The sequence below is a fragment of the Lytechinus variegatus genome, chromosome 14, assembly GCF_018143015.1.
Source record: "Lytechinus variegatus isolate NC3 chromosome 14, Lvar_3.0, whole genome shotgun sequence".
Classification (NCBI taxonomy): Eukaryota; Metazoa; Echinodermata; class Echinoidea; order Temnopleuroida; family Toxopneustidae; genus Lytechinus; species Lytechinus variegatus.
In genome coordinates, this window is record NC_054753.1 from 3,922,592 (window position 1) to 3,950,527 (window position 27,936).

The window sequence follows — 27,936 nt, forward strand, 5'->3', positions numbered from 1 at the left end:
ATGATGAAGAAATTAATTTAAAACTGGCCGTCAACAAATAACGTTTCATGCAATTTACGGATGCCGAGATTTAATTCTACCATTGCCACCATAACAAAGAACGCGTGATCACTAAAACATATCCGGTATTATCATACAAATACATTTAAGAGCAGTTTCATCTTACGAACAGCGAAACTGATCTTCGGCGATTTAATAAGAAAGTGCAATTAATGAAAGAAGTTCGGAAACAATACCAGGGGATCTAATATTATTTTTACCGTATTTAATCAACCATGTCAACCATGAGGAACTTGCTGTGTATTTTGTTATTTGTAACAACTGGTCTTTTGGAGTTTTGCAGATCACGTAAGTAGAAAAAAATAATGATAATGGTCCATTTTTTGTACTTTAATGTTTTTGTGACACATTGACATATTTAAGGTTGACCAACACATGATTGATACGAGACTGACCGACCGATCGAATGGTTGATTGACTGACTGAATCAAATATGTTGATATTATTTACATCTAACAGATATAAATATATCTGATAGGATAATAATTATGATAATAATGGCAATCATGATAATAGCAAATAATAATGTCAATATGCGATATTTAGGTAAAGCTTATTACTGTTGCGCACTATTAGGATAGCTACCTTGATCGGGCGCTCGAGCATTGAAAGAATTATAAATCAAGTAATACTATGAGTTTTACCGCAATTAAGACACGACTGTACCTAATTATATTCATAATTATCATGCTACTTTTACAAACATATATAATTTATCTTTATTTACCATTGGCTATAAAACAAAATAACAACGCGTTAACTATACATCAGAATAGATAATAAAGATGGAAATAATATGTAAACAATTAACTCGAAAGAATAGAAATAAAGCCCAGGTCCCTGGCAAGAAAAGTGTGAAACTATATAAATGCCAATGGCAGGGCAAACAACACTTAATGTATACAGATATAAGGAATAATTCATGAAAATATAGAAAAAAGGAGAGGGAAGAAAATAAAATATAAGGAGACAAGGGAGACAGAAAAAAAGATACCATGAGACAGAAACAAAGGAATGTAGACGAAGAAATAAAGAGGGTAAGAAAGGAGAAAAAGTCATCTCGTATCGTGTTAGTAATAATAAAAAGGTTAATATTGCACCATGGAGCTACTAAGCTCAACGATTGCATACTAAAAGTTCATCTAACTTCATCCTTTATACTTTAGACAACGCTGAACTGCACATTACCTAATCGGTTTTCCTTATACATGTATTGTAGAAATGATGAACATTAATCTCCATTTTCTTTCCATAGAATGCACGAAGCCGAGTAATGTGGATCCATTCTTGTCTGTGCCTGATGGTCCATATTACGAGGGTCAGTTTATACAAATCTCTTGCCCCATGGGCACCCAGCTTTCGGGAGCTGATTTCACTCTATGTGTGGGAGGATCATTAACTAACCCGTTAGAAGATATCACGTGTGATCGTAAGTTTGATAAGATGATAACATCAATAATGATAGTCATAATTATAATAATTATAGGCCCCATTTATAATCTTAATTATAATAAGAATAATTCCGTAAACAATCTGAACTTTCTTATCTTACTTGTATCTTACTATGTAAATATGTTTGAAAATTTCTACTTAAAAAAACCCCGCAACAATTCCTGCAGCAGAGTCTCCTCGAGAACACCTGTAATATTACTGCACTATGTAATCCTACACTGATCCCTTTTTTACATCGTTTTCATTTGCTCAATGTATTTTAATGGGTATGGATAAATCAATAAATGGAAAAAATAGCAAAAGTCGGAATTGAATAACAGCTTTTAATTGATAAAAAAATGCAACGATTGTACACTGACATAAATATTGATAATTGGTTATTTTGATCAGTTGGCTGCGAGTCACCTAAAACGGGACAGGAATCACTTAGTGTCGTCGGGGGAGATACGGCACCCTACGCACATCACACTGTTGTAACGGTTCAATGTGCTACTGGCTACTTGGAGCCTCTGGAAGGCCCAGGTTCATCAACATGTAATAATGGAACTTGGGAGCCAGATCTTAGCCAGACAAAATGTCAAGGTATGTACGCATGCCTGTATGTATTTATGTATGTGTGTGTATGTATGTATGTATGTGTGTGCGTGTGTGTATGTATGTAGGTGTGTATGTATGTATGTATGTGTGTGTAAGGGAGGGTGTGTGTGTATGTATATGTGTGTGTATGTTTGTATGTACAGGTGTATGCATGTACATGTACATCCTTACAGACTTCAGTACTTTTTGCAATAATGGAATTTTTATTTCAAAATATATGTAGTAACTGTGGTCATCAAATTCAAGCTAAAACCTGAAACAATTACATGCAGTTGAATTTCCTTTAATTTGTACATTTTTTAATTTAAATTTTACATGACCTTTTTTGCTCAAATTACATCGTTTTATGTAGATTTGATTGTGATATACATGTATATTAAGTATCTGTAATTCTTTTATTAGTCCTGTACTTCGTCCTAAAAAACGAGTAACCTGGACTTATTTTATTATTTGTAACCTCCCTTTGCTTTGTTTTGAATAAAGGTGATAAAAATGTATCCATGTGACATGTCAATTTTTCTAATTAATAGTAATGATAATCAGTTAAGCTATATATTCCGCATTGTTTAAAGGGTACATATAGATGTATATCTCAAACATGGATATGCATGTTTAGATTTTGAAGGATAAATACACTAAAGATGGATGGAAATATCAAAATTCGATTTAACGCATTAAATCCTGTTTATAATTTCCAAATCTTTATCACTTCTTTTACATAATGTGTCTGATAAATATGTTTTGTCACAATATACAGCACCTACCACTGTGCAGACCAAACAATCGTTGATATACGAATAGTTCCTTCTATATACGACTAGACTTTGAATATTGATCTTAAATGCCACTGTTGTCATAGGGAAAACATGGAACACTATATTACAAAATCTACTCGTTAGCACCTGGTATTTCACATAATTGTATTGCATTATGATATTATTAGTTAATGAACGTCATTAACTAGCAAAAAGCTTTTGACAAAAAAGCCATTTTATAAAACCCTTTGAAATCTTGACATATCGGTTGGAAAATACTGTCGGCCTATATACATGATATGTCAATGATAACGGACAAATTTGATTCCATATAGATTAACCATGATTAGAATATACTAAGCCTAGAAAAAAAATTCAATGTCGTCCTTTGGTTCTTTTGTTTTGTTTTCTAATTTCTCATTTTCAGTAAGCATTTCCATGGGTCTTGCGCGTAATCGTCAAATGGTTTATGCATTGTTCCTTCATGTATCGGTTACTATTTGCTTATTTGCCAATTAATTAATTTCATTTTGTAAAAGAAATGGCGTAAGTTAAATGAATCGTGATTGTGCTCTTCCCTATTCACTATAGCATTCGTGTTAAACGTTTCCAGGCTTCACACAAAGTATGCCATTTATATTCCCTTCCATGGTTTTGTTACAAGTTTCTTGAAATAATTATAATATTGCGCTTTGTTGCAATACTAGCTCAGTAGTAGTAAGTGGTGAGATGAGCAAAGGTTGGGAAAGAACAATTAAGGGGTGGAAATGTAGGTAGAAATATCAATAAAATATTCCTTCACATAGATATCATTTGCTGTGGTTCATACCCCCACCATAAAGGAATAAACTGATTAAATCACGTTTATTATTTTGTCTATAATGGTATTTCATATACTTTATTAATGGTAGGCATACCACTGAACAAAATAAGAATTATCCCAATATATAAAACGTTACTGCTGTGAACTAAATTATCTTATCCCAACAATAAGAAAAAGGCTATTGTCCACACATTCTTAGACCCGCATCATCAACCTAGGTGTGATAAAAAAATTGTGGTCTAAATTTGTATTTCATAAACCTTAAACATTACCGGCTAACTTAATAAGCTAATTCTACACTAAAACCATTCGTACCTGTCTGGAAATGATAATTAGTTTTGGTTGTTTATTGTCAAAGCTTTAGGAAACAAAAAAAAACATAAGAAACGCACATTGCAAATACAATTTTGCCAAATTCCAGCTCACACGATGGCCGTTAAATGTTTCATTTTATATGTTTTTATTTTAAAAGCTCCATGTTTAGCACCTACTGGGACTTTTCAAGAAGGTAACACATCACTACACGGTTCAATAACCAACCTTACCTGCATGCTCAACGGAGACTCTGCATTGCTCGAATGCAACGACGGAGTTTTCTCTGATCCTACTTTCAGATGTCCAGGTATTTTTTTTTATTAATTCATATATTATCATTATCAATAAAATATTTTGTGTAAGGTAAAGGGGCAAACCAAATCATAACTTGTATTACTTGATAAAGGGCAAAGTTCACTTTAAAACGGGCATAAAGTTGCACCCGTTCGAGATCCTCACGTTCTCCCATTTCCAGTTTTCTCCTTGTCAACAAATTTTCAAAACCTGGGGGAAGGGGGGGGGGGGTCATTTGTCTACTCATCGTTTAAGTTTTAAGAGTCTTCCTGAACAGATTTAACTTCTGAAACTTTAAAAACCACCTTAAAACACTTTATTTTAATTCTTCTTAATTTCCTCCATAATTCTTGAACAGCGCCTTGAGCGTTCTACCATGTCTACAGAGTTGGTGTAGTGGGATTTAAGTCCAATATATTATTATTATCATTATACAAAACGGGCAAACCTATCATGAGGTATGCAATTTTATAATTTTAACAATACGGGGACTCATCCAAGTATATAAAAGTATAAGGAATTTCCAAAATATTTGACCATTACGATTCTAACATAACACACATTTTCGTTAGCAAAGAAAAGGTTGTGATCTAACAAGAAACTCTCACTTCCCTGGTTCAATTAAACCCTTTAAAAATGAATGTATTCTAAGAGGAGGACGGTACTCTTTAATATGATTGCTGTTTTTCTTTTACATTTTTTCATATGTTGAACATCATTTTTGTTCATTACTTTCAGTTTGTTCGAGACCAGACGATATAGACACTAATATCGTTCTGAATTCAGGTGTAGATACATTCTATAATGGTGAATTTGTTAGTATCACCTGCGCAGAAGGTTCAATGTTTAGTGGGAGTGCACCATTCACATTCTGTTCCGCATCCGACAGTTCGTTCCAGACCACTTTATCTGCTATAACATGCAACTGTAAGTGGCTGTTGTTGTTTTTTTTCTTTTAAAACATGTATATAATTAATCATAGCCTCAACCACCAAGTTGCTCAGCTACTCCCTCCCAATGACTTTCATTCTATTTACATTTAATTGAAAGATATGGGGAATTGTAAGATTTCTTGTTTAGCTGTTTTCCCCAATAAATTTGTTGTGTGGAGCTCAGTTATGTTAGACTGGCATTGAGAGCACTGTCTATAAATGCTACACACGGTCCGTTTAACGTAGGGCGGGGGTGGGGAGGGGGGTGGAATGACCATGCTAAAATATCTTTATCCCCATTTCGTATCGAACTGACTCAGCGTTTCTAAATCATCACCCTCCTCCTTTCGTTTTCCTTTTTCAGTGGATTGTTATGACCCTGCATTAAACCAAACAACATTGCTATCTACTGGTGATGTGTACACTCACCATTCAACTGCTTCGCTATCTTGTGCCGATGGATACGGAAACCTACAGGGCGCCAATCAACTAACATGTAACAATGGAACATGGGATCCAAGCCCAAGCTCAACTTCATGTGATGGTATATACTCTGCATTTATAAATTCATAAATTTCATATAAATTTATAATGTAGCTTTGTATTGACACATGAAGAAATTGTGTGCGTTTGCATGTTAGAGGGTGTTTATATATACATGTTTTATGCGCATTACTGTAAGGGAAAATGGCATGCCACTCGTGTTTATCTTTGTTTTAGATATATCAAAGCAAAATCATTTACCAGAGTAGCTAAAATAACCTATGAGCTGTTTACGGATTCAAAACAAATATCATATTTGAGTACCCAGTACAGTATACATCAATGCAAAAATCCAACATGCAATTAGTCATGGCTATTGTCTTAAAGGTTGTTGAAATACTAACTTAAAGTGAAATAATGCCCAACTGTTTCGTTATCTATGTTTATATTTCCCATAAAGTTTATTGTCTGTCGCCACCAAATGCGGACCCAGAAGGATCATATGCTCCGGGTGATAGCGTGGAATTTACTTGCCAATACGATAACTCGATGTCGCTCCTACTCACATGCAATGGGGAAGCAGGACAATGGGACCAGAATCTAGAATGCCCTGGTGAGAAGTTGAGACCCACAATCCTTCCTTAGGGGAAGTAGCTTCAGCGTACGAAACATGGGGATAATTCATGGCAATTAAGTCAGTGTATGTCAATATAGTCCAGACATTGCAGATATGTTTTTATGGAGTTGTGCTATTAAAATTCATGGATTGATATCAACTGGATTGCTTGTCATTATTTCCAGATGTAAACAATGCGTATGTATGTTTATTGTTGATGTGCTGTTAGAATACTAGTTTTTGGTGAAAAACAAAATCAATATTTTTTTCATTTCCATTCCTTTCTTATTTTCTTTTAACTAGATCCACCAACAACAATGGAAATAGGAACAACAGAGACGACAACAGATTATTTACAAACGGAAACTGACATGCTTATAACTAGTACAGCAGATATATACAACACCGAGGTGACCACCGAGATGCAAGAAACTATGGAAGGGCATACTTCCGAATCTGAAACAGCTACAATAGGGAAAACTGACATTACTGGTGATTTTAAGACAGACACAACTTCAACACCATCGACGGATTTTCCGACAGCAACCATTTACCAGGGAACAGAAGACGCGACTGCAGTAGTTTTAACGGACGTTACCACGACTGGAGGTTCTGTTGTTGACGTAACAGAAATTCCGTTTGCTACCACTTTAAAAAATTCATTTTCTTCCGAACAAATCACTGAATTAGATGTCTCAACGAGAACTGTAGAAACGACAGACATGTCTTCAGAAGTGTTGACGGACTTAACCGTTAGCGAAGGATTAACAGAGGACGCAACGAGTGTTCCAACTTTAACGACTAAAGTTATCACTGAACAAACAACTCGACAAGATGTATCATCTAGAACGATTGCCATGACAGACCCATCAACAGAAGGCATAACTGACTTTTCTGCTTCTCTAGGATTTACGGAGGAAGTAACGGACATTTCAACAGCAACCGAACCATCTACTGAGCTCAATGCCTCTACAGGAACTTTAGGTGTAACATACATATCTACAGGTGTCACATCGGACGCAAGGCCTACCACTATCCCTACAGAGCTTACAGATGAAATAACGAATACATTGATACCAACGACTGAAATAGTAAATGTACAAACCACCGGACAAGAATTCTCTACAAGAATGACACCAATGACAGACATGACCACGGAAGTCGTGACAGACGTTACTGTTACTGAAGGTTTAACGCCAACAAATGAAATTTCCACAGGTCGAACCACAGAACTGGGAGTCTCTACGGGAACAACACGTATGACAGACATGACAACGGAAGTCATGACGGACGTTACTGCTACTCAAGGATTAACGCCAACAACTGGGTTGTATAAAGAGCAAACCACTGAATTGGAAGTCCTTACGGGAACAACTGGTTTGACAGACTTATCTACGGAAGTCATGACGGACGCTACTTTTACTGAAGGATTCAGCGCAACGACTGGAGTTTTCACAGGTCGAACCACTGAACTGGGTATCTCTACCGGAACAACAGGTATGGCATATTCCTCACAATATTCCTCTTACATTACTGAAATCGTAGATTTTACCGGCGAGACAGACCAAACTGAACCACATCAGAGTACGGACTTGACGGAGGAGACAACGACTGAATCCATGATTCAAACTAAAGGCGTAACTCCCGAAAGCATACTTACCGATATTATTACTGAAATGCAAACCGAAATGCCAACGGAATTTCAAAAAGATGGTCTAACGACGAATATAGAGATCGTCAGAACTACCGACCTTTTTAGAGATCCGGTTACAGACTCTGATACGGAATTAATGACAGATATGAAAGATCTACTGACCACTCATTTTACAATTACTCCTGAAAAGGGAACTAAGCAAACTGTTGAAGTGACAGCCCAACCTACAAAATCATACACTGATATGACGGAAGAAATGATAACTGAATTGTCAACTGATGGTACTGCGACTCCGAAACCCACTCTTCAAAACACAGACCATAGTACTGGAACGGTTGCAGATGTGATCGTAACAGAAAAGATCACCGGATTGCTTATAACTACAGACCTTACGGGTGAATCCTCTACCGATAATCCTAAGACAGTTCAAACTACAGACTCGACGAAAGAACCTATTTTAGATATGACGACAGGAACATTGACTCGTCTAATTACACAAACTGTTACTGATTTCTCTACACGAACTAATCAAGTAACGGGACTTGCTACACAAGAAATTACTCAAGCTTTTCCAGTTACCGACTTAACACATGAATTGACACAAAAATTTCAACTAACGGATCTATTTACAGAAAAAGGGACACAAACACTTCAAGTAACGGATTTTCCTACAAATGAATTGATACATACTGTTCAGAATACGAATATACCTACAGAGGATATCAAACGCACTATTCAAGTTTCGGATTCACCTACACATGTAGTTACACAAACTATTGAAGTTACGGACTTACCTACACATGTAGTTACACAAACTCATCAAGTGACGGATTCTCTTACAGATGTAGTTACACAAACTATTCAAGTTACGGGTTCACCCACACATGTAGTTACAAAAACTGCTCAAGTGACGGATTCACCTACACATGCAGTTACACAAACTATTCAGGTTACGGACTTACCCACACATGTAGTTACACAAACTGCTCAAGTGACGGATTCACCTACAGATGTAGTTACACAAACTGTTCAAGTTACGGATTTCCTAACAAATGAATTGACAAAAACTGTTCAAGTTACAGATTCATCTTCACAGAAAAGTACATTCATTACGACCGAACAGAAGACTTCACTCCCAACTGACATAGAAACTGTAACCGATGATACTAGAACTAATACTACACTTATTTTCACGGATTCAGGAACTGGGCAAACCCAATCTAGTTCTGTTCTGATCACAGATCAAACGACTGAAATAACTCCACATCCAACAACTCCACAAGAGACAGGGCTCACATCGGCTATAAAGACAATGGAGCCAACTGAAAGAAGAACGACTAGCCCGATCGAGGAAGGTGGGTGGATAGATTTAATTTCTGTAGGAGTGTTTCTTGGAGGAATAAACAGCCAATCAAGGCTTAAAAAATGTTTCCCTACTGTACTATGTTTCCCTACTGTAATAAATTTAATCAAATCTCCCTTTCCCGTATTTCTATTTTCGCCAATTTTCGCCTCCTTAAACCAATAAAATACGCCACTGAATTATTATTATCATTTATTCGCACAATATGTCATTATATTAGATTATCGTCTCTGTCAATGTTATTAGAAGATCGTAAAATCCAAGAAGCTATTTGCTTAATAATTCATTTATTTTTTCTTATTTGTGGGGAAAACACAGCTTGATATCCCCTCTTTTTTTTAGTATGGAGTGGTTTCCTGTAAAGAATTCCCTTCTGCACATTCTTTTCCATTATCTAAAATCTTGAATATAACTAAATAATGGATTAGGTACAGCGATATAATTCAACGTGTTTCGTCAAATGATACAGGACATCATCTCGACCGCATGAAATCATGGGATTTGATAATGGGATGGATACTAATGGATGGGGAAGAACTAAGTGACATACATTGTAAATTGAGATTAAGGGCGGTTAAGATTCATATGGTTATGATAAATTAATGTTAAAACGTTAATTTTGAAGTATGAAAGATCGACCCTTCATAGTTCATGACTGACACTACACATGGTTGGACGACAAATCGTCAATTATATATTTTCTTTTCAAATCAACAGGATATTTATCAGTAAAAGCGGGATAAGTACACGATACAACCATTAATTCATCATGTTCATGAACAAAGCCTACATGTAGGTATTGGAGTAACCAAATTGCCAAAACATCTGTGGTGTCAGAGATAAAAAAAAAATATCCATGAAATATTTTTGACTGTATATGAAGATTAGATCAATTGTCTTTTGTTCTGGCTTAAAAAGCTTTCGATTTGTTTCTAAAGGTTCCACTGTTCTTGAAGGCACTTGGGTCATCACAGGAATCAATGGTACGGAGGCAAATTTCACGGAAGATCTAAATGATCCAAACAGCGAGGCATACAGAAATTTGGCGGAAGCTTTAGAAATGGCGGTAAGTACTTTATCTAAACCGGTATAAGTAAGGAAATAATCATATAATGAATGAAAATAATTGGTGAATTTCTCAAAGACTAGTTTACAGTCAAGAAAGATTGGTTTCTTTCGTTACTGATATACCCTGTATCGAATGTGGTACTGTACAAACAATACACACATTGATGTAAATACATCATTTCTTGTAAAATGATCTTCCCAAGATGATCTTTTGTAATGTTTCATCCTACCCCAGACAGATTCTCCTAACCGCCATCTAAAGTGATGGAAACGGCAAAGGGTGTGGTTTCATGAACTGTCGAAACTTTGAAGAGGACAGTCACGGTTCAAGTTGGTTGCTGAGCAGTCAAAGATATTATTCGATTAACATCTCTTTCAAATCCTATATCATCTCTTTTGTATAATATAAACCCCGTCGAGATTGACAGTTTGTCCCAAAGATTCATTATGGTGCGTAATGACACTTCAGATGTAGAAGAGCTAGTAATTATTTTTATTCCAGAAAATGTTTTACGAGGACGCTATGCCTCCCCGAGGTAGAGTTCCTCGTAAGGGCCGTTGGATGAACCTTTCTTTTATGAGCAACCAGAACATTTTATAGTGGATTTGAACAAAAATGTGATATCGCTCTGATATTATTTCAGAAGGATTCTTTATGTTCTTTTGTAGTAGGGCTATTTGCATAGCTTTTAATGAAAACTTTTTATCACCCTCTTGTGATTGACTACCTTTGTCTACTGCTAACATTAATTTTTGACTTTTCTGCCATTACTTCTATGAACCTATTCTTCAACTTAAGAAGAGGCCAAAAGGTACCTTTGCTAAGGAAGCCTGAAAGGTTTAGTTCAAAATATGGTTCGAGATAATTTTTTTTACCCCTAAATTTGGGGGTAGTTATTTCACCTCTATTTCCTTATTTGAATAACACATATAATCTTTGTGATAGTTACACCAATTCATTTCTACTTTCATTCGAACGATAAAGGTATTTTTATATGCATACTTTATAGATCAGAGACCTGCTTGTCGAACAGCTTGGTCAGACTTCCCTTATTGAGGTACGTATAGATGGGTTTTCTGCTGGAAGCATCGTAGTTGACTTTACACTGATCTTTAACACAAACTTCACCGGAAACGCGTCAGTGCTACAAGATCTTATTGTCGAAGCAGTAACTGCAGATGATGGTTTTGTTAACGGTACTCTAAGTCCAACTGTTTTGAGACTAATCGCCGAACTTATAAGCGTCATTGGTGAGTTTTTTTTTTACAGTCACAAGCAATATACAAAGTGCATCGTACCATTACTGGCACAACTGTCGAATATCATGTGATTGCTTTGACACCTCAAGATTTAGTGCACTGTTAAAAGTAAAAGTGTAGAAAAAAACCAGTGATTATTACTGGCAGTTGGGATTTACAAACATTATGAACTGTTAATATGCTGTAAAAATAACATGAAAAGGTAACGTAAGAATCGCCGTTAATTTACAATCCTAACACTATTTATACGATAGATGTAGTCTAGGAGCCAGGGGGCTTTATTCAGAATTTTTGGTGGGGAAGGTTTGACAAGCTTATCCGGGGTAAAATTGTGCGCTGATTCCAAAAATGCCACTCTTATTGACCGTACTCACGCCATTTTGGTCATTTTGGCCAAATTTTGGCCAAAAATGACCATTTTGACCACTCTTTGGAAAATGGTCCCTTAACAGACTGCTTTTGTAGCCACATGCAATTAAAAGGGTCTATCTTAAGTAGAAATGCACACAGATTCCAGATAAAGTGCTTTCATTTGCCAAAATCACAACAGCAGTGGTCATTTTGGCCATAATTTGGCCAAAAATGACAATTTTCATGATTTTTTGGCCGAAATGTGTTACAAATATTGATCAGAGCTTCGACTGGATGTTTTTAGAAATCCACATTTATTTTCAAAATGTGCGCTGGATCATAACCATCAACCTCATGTAATTTATTCCATCAGTTTTTACCTATGAGGGTCATTTTGGGTACTTTAGACATAACTGACCATTTGCGCAATTTGCATTATTAACCCTTCAAATAGGCAGGAAATTGGGGTCTCCAGCATGTTTTTCTTATTCCCTTATAAAATGAGAATGCATTTAAATGTCCTTCATGCGTAAAGTTTTATGCTGATTCCAAATATATCAGTCTAAATGACCCTATTTAACAGTTTAAGGTCATTTTGGCCACTTATGACCCTTAAAATGACCAATGACATCAGTTCAATTTATCCAAAAATACTTTGAATGTTACCAGAATCGTTACAAGGGCATACTGTGACACCCAATATTGGTGTATTAATCCTTGAAATTGAACATCTCAAAAGTATTTTGACCTAATGCAGTTTATTCCATCAGTTTTGACCTATGAGGGTTACTTGGCGTACTTTAGCCACAACTGACCATTCACGCAGTTTTGCATATAATAAACTGCACATAAAATGGCCAATAACATCAGTTCAATTTATCCAGAAATACTTCGAATGTTACCAGAATCTTAACAAGGGTGTGCTTAATACCCAACACTGGTGAATGAATCCTTAAAATTGAGCATCCCCAAAGTTGACTACCTTGGTCATTTTGGCCACCTTGACCCCCCGGCCAGCCCTGCTCATTGTGTATGTTAATTCAGGTGATATCGAACATGGTGAGGAGAAATTTTGGATTGCGTTAATATTAGCATCAATTATTGATAAATGGGGAAGTTTGAAAGCTTCTTGGTGGAAATCAATGAAATTATTCCACACAGACCATAACTATTGGACCCTGTGGTCATTTTGACCACGTTTCCCTCAATATTGACCAGTGACCATGGACCCTAGGAATCTCCAATTAGTGGAGAGATCAGCTAAGAGAGAGACCTTGCATGCTTTGATGAGTCAAAAAGGGCTCAAATGCTGGTCAGTATCATTATCAGCATGAGATACCAATAATCGGTGAAGAGTGTCATAATTGTGATAAAATCCTTTACATCGTGCATACATAAGGTTCTTTGACCATGGCACTGTGGTCATTTACATGATTTTAGCCACCATGACCACACAGTAAATGTTTATGGAAACCTCACATATATGGGGCAGTAAATTCAGGAATGAGACACTTTAGCATCATTTACATGTTATTTTAAGACACTTTTCTAGATTAATGTAGATTAATGATTCCAAATATATTAGTCTTAATGACCATTTATGAGCTAGTGGTCATTTTGGTCGCTTTTGGTCCCGACAATGACCAATCACATTTGCATGTATCAAAGAGGATTCAAATGTTGTTGTCGCTCCGTATGTTATTAAGATTTATTTTATCAATTATTGATTTCAATATGATATGACTAATAGCACATTATCAAAATTTTGAAACCAATTTGGCCATTTTGACTATCTATCGCATGTATGACTTTTGTAAATAAACATAACAGGAGCAATTGTGGAAATGCGTTCAATCCCTTTCGATTGGAAATATTAAAAGCTCACCTTGAGTAAAAAAAATTTTGCCAAATACCTCACCATTTGGTCATTGTGTGGTCAATGAGTAGCCATAACATCATTCCCTCATTTTTTATTTAAATTATACAGATAACTATATTCTAGAGGAAGGCACTAATCCTGAACTCAAAGGTGCGTCATTACAAAGCTATTGGTCAAAGTGGATTTCACGAATAGATTTAACCATGGTGCATTTTTATTACCTTTGCCATTTTGTGTAATGTTTCACAAACCTCACATTGGCATGATTGGTAAAGTTGAAAGTGGAAAACTTGCCCTAAATTGTTAAAGAGTGACCAAAATTCGGCACAGAGAATAATTTCATATAGAGAATGTATTTTATTACCCAGTACGTCTTCAAAAGAATTAAGGGTATGTTTGCTGCTCACCAATCATGCCCATGTGAGCTTTGTGAATCACTGTACAAGAAAAAACAAAGATTGTAAAAATGAATGATAGTTAAAATTCTTTGTGAACTTCACTGTCACCTATTTTGCTTTGTAATGATTCTCAGTACAATTTGACTTTAAAGAAGGAAAATAATTCTGGCTATTTAGGAACATACAGTGATCAAAGGGGCCACAGTAGACAGTCACATGATATTTGGCACAATTTTTACTCAAGGTGAGCCTTTAATATTTCCCATGAAAAGGGATTACGCATTTCATCATGTTCATAGACCTACAATTGCTGCTAAGTCAATTTTATTTCAAAATTCACACATTGGATAAACGGTCAAAGTGGCCAAAGTGGTCACATTTTGATTATGTAATATTAGTGATATCATATTGAATTAAATAATTTGTCATTTATTATGATTGATACAACAAATCTTACAAAAATATAGAGCAAGAACATTGGAATACTTTTAATACATGTAATTGTCATTGCTAATTATAGGGACCAAATTGACCACTAAGTAGTCATTAAGACTGATATATTCTAAATCATTGTATGAATCTGGTGCAGAAAGTTTTTGTAATATGTCTTAACTAACATCATTCTTGCATTCGTTTCCATAAATTACAAAATGGTTAATGTGCATAAAATCATGAAAATGACCAAAGTGCATGGTCCCAAACCGCATACATTCGTAATTCCGAAGCTTCGTAATTCCGAAGGTTCGGTTATTCCGAAGGTTCGTATTTCCGAAGGTTCGTAATTCCGAAGGTTCGTAATTCCGAAGGTTCGTCAATCCGAAAACGAAATAAGGTTCGTAATTCCGAAGGTTCGTTAATCCGAAAACGAAATAAGGTTCGTAATTCCGAAGGTTCGTTAATCCGAAAACAAAATAAGGTTCGTAATTCCGAAGGTTCGTTAATCCGAAAACGAAATAAGGTTCGTAATTCCGAAGGTTCGTTAATCCGAAAACGAAATAAGGTTCGTTAATCCGAAAACGAAATAAGGTTCGTTAATCCGAAAATTAAATAAGGTTCGTATTTCCGAAAATGAAAATAATTCATTTTGGTAACAAAAACGATGTTGTCATTACAAGATTACACGATATTATGCAATGATAGTAATAACGATCGATGATGTGTGTTGGGGCCAAAGCATGTATTTCATTAAGAATGGCGCCCTGATCAAGCATAGGCTAATTTCAATTTTATCTGAGCAATTGCTGCCTATAAGCAAATGGTTTAATTAAAGATGCAGGGGATCAAGTGTGTTGGAAGCGTGCGAGCAACCTCCAGATAATAGGATTTGTATTGGAGGGGATGTCATTTTTAATAACAGCTTCTGCTGGTAAATAAAAATAATACTAATAATGATCCTTGTGAGATGTTGAAAGCGCGAATCGCAAGCTGAAACTAGTAGACATTTCATGTAACAAGACGTGAAGTGAGCATTCGGAGCATTTTTTGTAATCGTGAGAAAGATGTGTATCTTTCTAAAGAATTAATGCGAGGGCGAGTTGTAATTTGTTTATATACTGACCTGGGGCCCGTTGCATGAAACTTTTTACCTGAGAAAACTCAGGTTGTTTTTACAGGAGTTTTTGCCCTGTGCTAAAGTAATTGGCGGAAATCAGACTAACCTTAGTTTTCAGTTTTTACCGGAGTTTTCTCAGGTAAAAAGTTTTATGCAACAGGCTTCAGAAAGTAATCTTTTAAGGACTGCATTTAGTGACTCATGAATAGAATATATATCTCACGAACTAAATAATGAGAGCGCGAACCGCAAGCTTAAAATTTGTGATATTCCAACCTGAAAATTGGACATTTCATACTTCTTTTTTGTAACCAGGAATAGAATGAGTTCCTCAATATTGATACTTGATGCGAGCAAGAAACGTGAGCCAAATTTTTCCGATTTTCCAACCTGAAAACTGGACATTCTACAGTGCGTATCAAAAAAAGTTTACACTTTGAAAAAGCCCTGGGAATTGAAAAAATATACAACATGTGGTAATTTTTTCACATATAATTATGGGTTTGGGTCTCATCTATCCAATGAAAGTAAAAGTTTTGACAGAATGTTACACTTGAGTGAGCACTGTCCATTTTTGTAAAGCTCGCAGAAATCTGTTTGCGCAGAAATGCTTGTTTTCACGCTGTGTCAAGGGGAAAGGGCGAGATCAAACTAACCCTGCGAAGCATTTCTCATAAATTTCCCTAGCACTTTTAGCCAATTGAAATAAAATGGATACATTCAAGCATTTTGTAACAATTTTGCTGCCCAAATTTGAAATTTCAACACTTAGTAAGCACAACCTTTACCCCTTTTGTGCCAGCTAGATCTGAGGACATAACTGAATCTGAACAAAATTTTATATCAGACATCTCCAGCATTTTTTTACTAAGTTTTTATCATTTAAAGTTGGTTTACATTTCATTTTTCATTTAATACTTGTTTCTCCACACTTTTCCCAAGCTTGGCAATGATTAACAAAATGAAAATCAAGCCTAAGCCATTTCATGTAAATCACAGCTCAGTGTAAAGCAAATATCGTCACGATGGACTCGGTGTGTGGGGGAGTGGGGTGGGGCGCAATGCACTCTTCGAACTGTTTTGGGCAAGGGAACAAGTTTAAAAAGGTAAAAGATATCTTCAAATCAATTTTACTAGCTAATTTACACGTGTTCTTCATGATTAAGGTCTACTTTTATTCGCATAACTATTTCAAAGTTCTGCGCAAATCATTTTTCACCAACTTTTCAAAAGTAAGTGGTGCTCACTCAAGCGGAAATATTTTTCGACAGTTATATCGTCACTTGCTTAAATGGATCTGTACCAATGCTAAAATGTGGAAAAATAGTCAGGATATTACAAATATATAATCTTAGAAAAAAAATTCTAAGTGTAAACTTTTTTTTGATACGCACTGTATAGCATTCTTGTAAAAAAAATAATAATAGCTGGGAGAATAGTTTTCAGAACTGAAGTGGCTTCCCTGGGTAAATGATATCTTTATCAATATCATCATTCTAGGCCCACATGAAATTTCCAAAAGTTTGAGCACGTGATTCGCTCGCAACATCTCACAAGGATGCCCTTTTCACAGTATTGACCAAAAAGGTGAATTTTACATCTTCAGATTTGACTTTTTCCCCCAAACCGCTTGCTCTCTACGCTCGCAGAAATGAAACGTAAATATATAACTTTAGCATGTTTAGTGATCACTTAAAAAATTGTGCTCAATTTAGTTACTACAAAAACACACAACCTCTTTACACAGATGATAATCTAATGGTGAAAATATCCGTTTGCACCAAATTGCCCCTATTGGCCCCCTTTTTTTTTACTTTGCCCCCCCCAAAAAAAAAAAATACGTTCCGCCGCCATTGGCTAAAACACGATCGTCTTCATGGCTAACTGCAAAAAGTTCTTAAAATGTCCCCTTTAGATCAGATCAGAGCTTATATATTTAAAAATTCTGTTCGCGCTTCTTGCTAGCAGTTATTATCTAAATTTAGTTACATAGGCATCTCGCTTTGAAGATCACAAACATATTGCCCATCATATTAACAAAAATATAGCTCGCGCTCGCATTATTTAAAAAGGGTTTATCATGTTATTACATATTTACTTTATTTTATAAGGATAAAGCTAATTATTGACTGTTAGGACTACCCTTTCAAAGAAACAAACAAAAATCAACTTTAAACTGCCGATCAAGGAAAATATGGCTAAAAAAAAATCCCCCCCCCCCTCTATTTGACGAAAGTTGGATCCGCCGGGAGGGAGGCAGGGGGCATCAAAAATGGAATAAAAAACAGGGGAATTAATATTTTCCAAAATGGGAAAGTTCCTTTTTCAAAAATAAATATGCCGTTTTTCATGTTTTTTCGAAATAAAATACTCTTTTTAAAGTATACAAGTTAAGTTAAGTTTTCAGGCTGGAATATTGAAAAATTTCAGCTTGCGCTTCGCACTCTCATTCGATTGGTGAAATATGCATCCTAAAGAGGTCACTAAATGCTTTCTTTAACAGGTTCCTTTTCTGGTCAGTATATGTTTAAGCTCGCGTTTTGCGCTCGTGTTAATTCTTTAGTTAGATGCACATCTTTTTAATGACAGCAGAAATCTGCTCGGATTTTTAAAAACTAATTTTCATTTTTTATTGAAATAACCTAAAGTTTAGCTTGTGATTCACGCTCGCAACACCTCGCAATAATGCCATTTTAAGAATAACTGACCACAAAAAACGTTATACAACTTCACCTTTGAATTTGTTTTACCAAGCCGCTCGCTCATTATACTCTCTCCCGAAAAATAAAGCCTAAATATACATTTTGCCATAATAAGAAGTCACTTCAAAAAAGCTATTCTCTACTTAATCACTATCAAACAGACAATGACTTCAAGCAGATGATAATCTTAAGGTGAAAATATCACCACAGTCCCAATTTTGACGTATGAGTTTCATTTTTTGGCTTTACCCCCAACGAAAATTCGTTCGGCCGCCCTTGCCTTCCCATCCTCATATGATAATTGAACGGCAACAGTGTCCCCCGCCCCCCTCCCCTTGCCTCTGCTTTCCCGGTTTTCATTTTTCGGATTAACGAACTTTATTTTGTTTTCGGATTAACGAACCTTATTTTGTTTTCGGATTAACGAACCTTATTTCGTTTTCGGATTAACGAACCTTCGGAAAAACGAACCTTATTTCGTTTTCGGATTAACGAACCTTCGGAAAAACGAACCTTATTTTGTTTTCGGATTAACGAACCTTATTTCGTTTTCGGATTAACGAACCTTCGGAAAAACGAACCTTATTTCGTTTTCGGATCAACGAACCTTCGGAATAACGGACCTTTTTTCGTTTTCGGATTAACGAACCTTCGGAACAACGAACCTTATTTCGTTTTCGGATTAACGAACCTTCGGAACAACGAACCTTATTTCGTTTTCGGATTATCGAACCTTCGGAATAACGAATCGTCGGAATTACGCCACAAATGTTCGGATTAACGAACCCTTTTTCGTTTTCGGATTAACGAACATCGAGGTATAGGCAATTTACGTGTTTCGGAATTACGAACCTTCGGAATAAAGAACCTTCGGAATTACGAAGCTTCGGAAATACGAAGTGTAACCGGTCAAACAACCATATGTATACTTGATGTAAAGGTTTTTATCACATTCATTAAACTCTTGATTATTGGTGTAGTAGCTCAAGCTGAAAATGATATTAAGCAACATTTGAGCTCTTTTTAAATCAAATAATGTGTGGTGACGAGAAATTATTGAAGAAAGGTGATCAAAATTACCACAAAGTCCAATAGTTCGGCCAATAACACTGATTTATATGAAATCCTTGCATTGATTTTCACCCCAAAGCTTTCAAACTTTTCCAATTTAACAATAATTGATGCTAATATTAACACAATCCTTAATTGTCTCCTCACTATGCTCACTATAGGCTAATTTAGTATACACATTGGGCAGGGGACAGTCTGGCCAAAATGACCAAGGTTGTCAAAAATATTTTTGGGACCCTCAATTTAAATGATAAATACACCAGTGTTAGGTGTCACAGCACACCCTTGTAGCGATTATAGTAACATTCAAAGTACTTTTGGATAAATTGAAGTATTGAACAGATGGTATTGGTCATTTGGGGCCAAAAAGTGGCCGAAATGACCATAATCTGTTAAATGGGGTCATTAAGACTGACATATTGGGAATCAGCTTGAAATTCTACACAAGAACGACATATGCATCATTCCCATTTTATAAAGGAGGAAGATAAAGCACACTGAAGACCTCAAATTCCTGCCGATTTGCACAGTTATTATGCAAAATTGCACGAATGGTCAGTTACCCAAAATGGTCAAAAGTCAAAACTAATTATATAAATTACATGAGGTCAAAATACTTTTGAAATGTTCATTTTAAAGGATTAATACACCAATGTTTGATGTCACAGCACATCCTGGTAACGATTCTGGTAACATTGAGGTATTTTGGATAAATTGAACTGATGTTATTGGTCATTTTTATGGCCATAAGTGGCCAAAATGACCATTAGGTGTTCAATAGGGTCATTAAGACTGATATATTTAGAATCAGCATAATATTCTATACAAGATGGACATTTAAATGGATTCCCATTTTATAAGGGAAGAAGATAAAACACACTGAAGACCTCAAATTCCTGCCTATGTGCGAATGGTCAGTTATGTCTAAAGTACCCAAAATGACCCTCATAGATCAAAACTGATGGAATGAGGTCAAAATAATTTTGAGATGTTCAATTTAAAGGATTAACACACCCCAATGTTAGGTGTCGCAACACACCCTTGTAACGATTCTGGTAACGTTCGAAGTATTTGGGGGTAAAATGATCTAATGTCATTGGTCATTTTTAGGGCCATAAGTGGCCAAAATAACCATAAGCTATTGAATAGGGTCAATAAGACTGATATATTTGGAATCTGCATAAAATTCTACACAAGATGGATTTTTGAACGCATTTGCATTTTATATTGGGAAGAAGATAAAACACGCTAGAAGACCTCAATTTCCTGCCTATTTGAACAGTTAATAATGCAAATTGCGCGAATTTACTGCCCCATATATGTGAGGTTTCCATAAACATTTACTGTGTGGTCATGGTGGCTAAAATCATGTAAATGACCACAGTGCCATGGTCAAACAACCTTATGTATGCACGATGTAAAGGATTTTATCACAATTATGACACTCACCAATGTTTGATGTCACAGCACATCCTGGTAACGATTCTGGTAACATTGAGGTATTTTGGATAAATTGAACTGATGTTATTGGTCATTTTTATGGCCATAAGTGGCCAAAATGACCATTAGGTGTTCAATAGGGTCATTAAGACTGATATATTTAGAATCAGCATAATATTCTATACAAGATGGACATTTAAATGTATTCCCATTTTATAAGGGAAGAAGATAAAACACACTGAAGACCTCAAATTCCTGCCTATGTGCGAATGGTCAGTTATGTCTAAAGTACCCAAAATGACCCTCATAGGTCAAAACTGATGGAATGAGGTCAAAATAATTTTGAGATGTTCAATTTAAAGGATTAACACACCCCAATGTTAGGTGTCGCAACACACCCTTGTAACGATTCTGGTAACGTTCGAGGTATTTTGGATAAATTGAACTGATGTTATTGGTCATTTTTATGGCCATAAGTGGCCAAAATGACCATTAGGTGTTCAATAGGGTCATTAAGACTGATATATTTAGAATCAGCATAATATTCTATACAAGATGGACATTTAAATGTATTCCCATTTTATAAGGGAAGAAGATAAAACACACTGAAGACCTCAAATTCCTGCCTATGTGCGAATGGTCAGTTATGTATAAAGTACCCCAAATGACCCTCATAGGTCAAAACTGATGGAATAAATTACACAAGGTCAAAATACTTTGTGAGATGTTCAATTTAAAGGATTAACACACCAATGTTAGGTGTCGCAGCACACCTTGTAATGGTTCTGGTAACGTTCGAAGTATTTGGGGGTAAAATGAACTGATGTCATTGGCCATTTTGAGGGCCATAAGTGGTCAAAATTACCACAAGCTATTAAATAGGGTTATTATGAATGATATATTTGGAATCAGCATAAAATTTTACACTTGAAGGACATTTAAATGCAATCTCATTTTATCAGGGAAGAAGAAAAAACATGCTGAAGACCTCAATTTCCTGCCTATTTGAACAGTTAATAATGCAAATTGCGCGAATTTACTGCCCCATATATGTGAGGTTTCCATAAACATTTACTGTGTGGTCATGGTGGCTAAAATCATGTAAATGACCACAGTGCCATGGTCAAACAACCTTATGTATGCACGATGTAAAGGATTTTATCACAATTATGACACTCTTCACCGATTATTGGTATCTCATGCTGATAATGATACTGACCAGCATTTGAGCCCTTTTTGACTCATCAAAGCATGCAAGGTCTCTCTCTTAGCTGATCTCTCCACTAATTGGAGATTCCTAGGGTCCATGGTCACTGGTCAATATTGAGGGAAACGTGGTCAAAATGACCACAGGGTCCAATAGTTATGGTCTGTGTGGAATATTTCATTGATTTCCACCAAGAAGCTTTCAAACTTCCCCATTTAACAATAATTGATGCTAAACGCAATCCAAAATTTCTCCTCACCATGTTCGATATCACCTGAATTAACATACACAATGAGCAGGGCTGGCCGGGGGGTCAAGGTGGCCAAAATGACCAAGGTAGTCAACTTTGGGGATGCTCAATTTTAAGGATTCATTCACCAGTGTTGGGTATTACAGCACACCCTTGTTAAGATTCTGGTAACATTCGAAGTATTTCTGGATAAATTGAACTGATGTTATTGGCCATTTTATGTGCAGTTTATTATATGCAAAACTGCGTGAATGGTCAGTTGTGGCTAAAGTACGCCAAGTAACCCTCATAGGTCAAAACTGATGGAATAAACTGCATTAGGTCAAAATACTTTTGAGATGTTCAATTTCAAGGATTAATACACCAATGTTAGGTGTCACAGTATGCCCTTGTAACGATTCTGGTAACATTCAAAGTATTTTTGGATAAATTGAACTGATGTCATTGGTCATTTTAAGGGTCATAAGTGGCCAAAATGACCTTAAACTGTTAAATAGGGTCATTTAGACTGATATATTTGGAATCAGCATAAAATTTTACACATGAAGGACATTTAAATGCATTCTCATTTTATGAGGGAATAAGAAAAAACATGCTGAAGACCTCAATTTCCTGCCTATTTGAAGGGTTAATAATGCAAATTGCGCGAATGATCAGTTATGTCTAAAGTACCCAAAATGACCCTCATAGGTAAAAACTGATGGAATAAATTACATGAGGTTGATGGTTATGATCCAGCGCACATTTTGAAAATAAATGTGGATTTCTAAAAACATCCAGTCGAAGCTCTGATCAATAATTGTAACACATTTCGGCAAAAAAATCATGAAAATTGTCATTTTGGCCAAATTATGGCCAAAATGACCACTGCTGTTGTAATTTTGGCAAATGAAAGCACTTTATCTGGAATCTGTGTGCATTTTTACTTAAGATAGACTCTTTTAATTGCATGTGGCTACAAAAGCAGTCTGTTAAGGGACCATTTTCCAAAGAGTGGTCAAAATGGTCATTTTTGGCCAAAATTTGGCCAAAATGACCAAAATGGCGTGAGTACGGTCAATAAGAGTGGCATTTTTGGAATCAGCGCACAATTTTACCCCGGATAAGCTTGTCAAACCTTCCCCACCAAAAATTCTGAATAAAGCCCCCTGGCTCCTAGACTAATGCGCTTCAATCAACATAAAAAATGGTCTTTTACATAGATTGTTATATTTGACTTTGTTTTCCTTTAACTTTTAATTGTACATTACATATCACTCCATGAACACGATTGGTTTGTTGAATATTTATGTCGTCTGTTTTTTTTTAAAAGCTAAATATCTTGTAGATTAACGATTTTTCTGTTAATGGTGTGGTTCTTACTTTATCTTTGCGGATCAGAATATGATTTTTCGTGACGATTTATATTATACGTTGCTGTAGTTAGGGCCAGCAGAATTTTAAAACCAATCAACAAATAACTTATAATTGCGGTAAACACTGATTTCACAACAAAGTCTATAAAACTGACATTATTTATCACCCTATCTAAAAAACCCACCGTGTGAAATCCTGAACTTTAAGCTGAAATGATCGGATTATAGATGGCCAACACAAATAAGCACATTTGGGACATTGTATTATAGTTATTATTTAAAAAAAAACCCGGGCATTCGACTCAAATTCAATGCATGTTTTTTTTTAATTTTCAAGCAATTGCACATTCTATTCCAGATTAAATTTTCACATACCCCCCCCCCTTCGAATGTAAACTTACGATTGGGTGGTCATTTTATTGAATTCCGAATTGAACTCGTTTTGAAATTGTTACCCAAAACTGGCACTTATCATGATTATCCTTTGTGTAATTACTCTCTGCAGATGTAACATCATTGACGGGAACTACCATTGCGACAACAGAAGGTTCCATTTTTTCAACATCAACCGATGTGGCTTCAGAAGCTACCACTGACCTGACCGATACGGTGACCAAGGTAACGACATCAGTTCTCACTACAGAAAATCCAACAGACACAGAATTGATTACGACCGACAAACTGACAGGATCAGTAGCCTCGACACGCTCAACGCCCTTAACAGATATTACTACCGATCTAACTACTGATGTCCCCTCCAGTCCACAGACAATGTCAACTGCTGAAACAGAGCTAACAACAACCATCGACAGCTCAGGAATCGATAAGACGCTATCCACAGATTCGACTTCCGAACTGAATACAGATACTCAAGAGACAACGCCAACTATTGGCACTGTACAAGATTCAGCAACCATCAGCACGGGAACATTACAGGTAGTGACAACCATGAGCAATGGCCAATCCACACTGACAGATGAAACGTACTCTACTGACATAAGAACTGACCCTATTTCGGACTCGACATCCACGTCAGAGACAATGTCATCTCTTACCACAAGTCAAACTGGTAATACCATCATTGCAGCTACCAACCAGGAAACCACCGTTTTAACTACATATATGACATTGTCTACTGATTTAACAACTGATCTTACAACGGATTCAACCATCACTTCGCAGACAACGCTACCTCATACATCAGAGCCAGTTACATCCCACATCATCACAGGGACAGAAACGGTAACGTCAAGTTCGACCCTCGAAAGTTCCACGATGACAGGGACGCCCTTTATGGATTCAACGACTGTCCTTACGACGGAACAACACTCCACTCCCCAAACGATGTCTACTCACGCCACGGAGTCGGTTACAACCACTATCAACACTGGACCAGAAACGGTTACGGCAAGTACGACCGACGAAAGTTCCACGTTGACAGATGGACGTGCCTCTACGGATTCGACAGATGATCTTACGACGGTTGCAGTCTCAACCCCATCGACAATGCCAACTCCTGTCACAAGTGCAAATACCTACACTACCGAGGGAGCTGACAAAACAACCGACGGAATGGACCGAACCACATCCGAAGATTTGACGACCTTACGACCAACGTCGAGTGTTCAAACGACAGGCCCGCAAACTACCAAAGCTTCTACGCAGCCAACGGAGAGGAGAGCAACTACAAAACCAGCTACAACATCCAGGGCAGGTAACTAAATAAAACCGCAATTATTTCTGGAAGAGAAAAACATACTCCATTGAAAATGGTTTATCATGATTCTCAAGTATGTTTGTTCCTTGCCTAAATGCCAGAATTTATTACTGTACGTACCGTTGTTTTAATGTCAATTAGAAAACGATTAAACAATTTTAACCAAACTGAAAAAATTTTTTTTTACACTATTTTTGGTAGAGCCGTGTGGAAACAATACATGCGGAGCCGAAGAGTTCTGCTCATCCATCGGATCAGCTTGCGAATGCCTTCCTGGAAAAATAAGACAAGATAATGGACAGTGCAGTGGTAAGTATTCCTTAGAGGTCAAGTCCACCTAATAAAAATGTTGATTTGAATCAATAGAGAAAAATCCGACAAGCATTATGCTGAAAATTTTAGCAAAATCAGATGTAAAATAAGAAAGTTATGGCATTTTGATGAAATTTTCAGTATTATGCTTTTTAGATTTTTCTCTTTTTATTCAAACCAAAATTTTGTTGGGGTGGACATGTCCTTTAAGTGTAGGTGTTTGTAAGCCTGCCTATAGAACTTGGAACGTTTATTCACAACTTGTTCGATTGTTGTTTTTTTCTATAAATATGGTTGATGTAACCAAAATATAAACTTATAATGGAATGATGTAATACAAACTTGGTTCCAAAAGAAACTCATCAAACTTCACACACCAATTCCACTCAGTCAAAATGAACAAAAAATTGACACAGACTAGCTTCGATAGTCGTTACTAAGCACATGTCAATAATTAAGAGATTGATTTAATGACAAAGAGGTTGTGGCCCCTCAAATTGGTTGTTTCCGAAACCCAAAGTGGCAAAGTCACAAAATTGCAAAAGAAGGACCAATGGAATTGAATGAGATTAAACAAACTTGCCAGTTTATTGAAGTTCACAGTTTGACCATCGGCATGTTTAAATTGATTACCTCAATGACTAATAAGTTACAGGAAGTTAAAATTAACATTTTAAACACATCTACTGAGGTCAAAGAAGCATAAAGTACGAATTGACTCGACCACAGTCAAACAAAAAAATGAACATTTATTTCAGACTGAAACTGTGATTTTTGTGACTTTTGATTCCAGAACCAATTGCTCTAAGGGGCTACGGCTTCTTTGTTATTAGAACAATCTCTTTTATCTTTTGACATGTGCTTAGTGAAGATTACTGAAGATAACCTCTGTCAGAACTTTGTTCAATTTAAATGAGTGGAATTTGTTATTCATTCATTCATTTACTTATTTATTTATTTATTTATTTATCTATTTATTTATTTATATATTTATTTATTTATTTATCAACACATCTTTCCCCAGGATAAATCATTAATCAGCTTGCTGTTTCACATAATAAATCAGAAAAAACAAGCCCATAGTTGAGGCCAACTCCTAAACAGTAATTTTTGTGTAGTGCTCTTGTGAAGTTTGATAAGTTTCTTTTGGATCCAACTTTGGTTCTGAGTTGAGATCAACCAACAGCTGTCACAAAACAATCACATTGATAAGACAGAATTTTGTTGGCGTTAGTCAGTTTTTAACATGATTTCAACTTTAGTCTAGGCAATGCATTTATTCAATTGCATTTAATATAGTAAAAAAAAAGTTGTCTACAGCCACTTCTCTCGGTGCCGTTATTGATTTTGAGGACTGCTTTAAAACATACACGATCATGGATTATTTGTTACCAATGGTTTAACCTAACCTACATCATTTAATACACACTGTTCTACATTTTTATTTCTAAATAAAAGGGGGAAGGGAAGTAATATTGTACGACTCAAGTTTATTCCACCTGGTATCATAAGCACGTATCAAAGGGTTAAGCAGCGACATAGACATTGTAAAGAATCGTTTGCTGACATCGTTATCCTATCCATACATGATATGAAAATGTTTTACGTTGAATTAATATTTCTCTAGATGGATGCAACAACACATGTAACTTTGACACAGAACTCTGTGAAGGAACCGAATGCGCATGCAGGCCAGGGAGAAGAAGGGACACAGCTGGAAATTGCGAAAGTAAGTATTTCCACATGAGATATTTTCACCAAATGTATGATGCCAAATCTAATTTCTCATCCTTTCTACTTACAAAACCTCTTAGCTAAAAAAAATTACATCCAGAGTTTAATTTTGTTTTCTTTGTTTTACCCAGATTTCTTAGAGTATTCGGTATCGTGGACCATCGTCCAGGTCAACAGTTCTGAAGCTAACTTTACAGATAATCTTAACGATCCGACCAGTGAGGCGTACCAAACGCTTGCCGAAGCCGTCTCTAACGCGGTAATTACTTTTAATTGCATAACATGAGCGGTTCTAT

The 27,936-nt window shown here is 36.1% G+C and overlaps 1 protein-coding gene across 1 annotated transcript; it reads left to right on the plus strand.

Moving 5' to 3' along the window:
• The first annotated feature begins 1,774 nt into the window (after positions 1-1,774).
• Positions 1,775-27,926, plus strand: LOC121427869 (mucin-3A-like). Its single transcript, XM_041624441.1, has 14 exons — positions 1,775-1,778; positions 1,903-2,094; positions 4,160-4,309; positions 5,035-5,223; positions 5,593-5,772; positions 6,172-6,324; positions 6,631-7,824; positions 9,184-9,336; positions 10,283-10,410; positions 11,423-11,663; positions 24,383-25,591; positions 25,796-25,903; positions 27,534-27,635; positions 27,772-27,926. The coding sequence occupies exons 1-14, from the start codon at positions 1,775-1,777 to the stop codon at positions 27,924-27,926; spliced, it is 4,158 nt and encodes a 1,385-aa protein (XP_041480375.1).
• The last annotated feature ends 10 nt before the right edge of the window (positions 27,927-27,936 follow it).

What these genes read in the sequence shown, in the direction of transcription:
- LOC121427869 (XM_041624441.1), top strand. An exon ending in CCAGAATCTAGAATGCCCTG is followed by an intron (nt 6,325 to 6,630) that starts GTGAGAAGTTGA and finishes TCTTTTAACTAG; the next exon opens with ATCCACCAACAACAATGGAA. An exon ending in TATCTCTACCGGAACAACAG is followed by an intron (nt 7,825 to 9,183) that starts GTATGGCATATT and finishes TCACGGATTCAG; the next exon opens with GAACTGGGCAAACCCAATCT.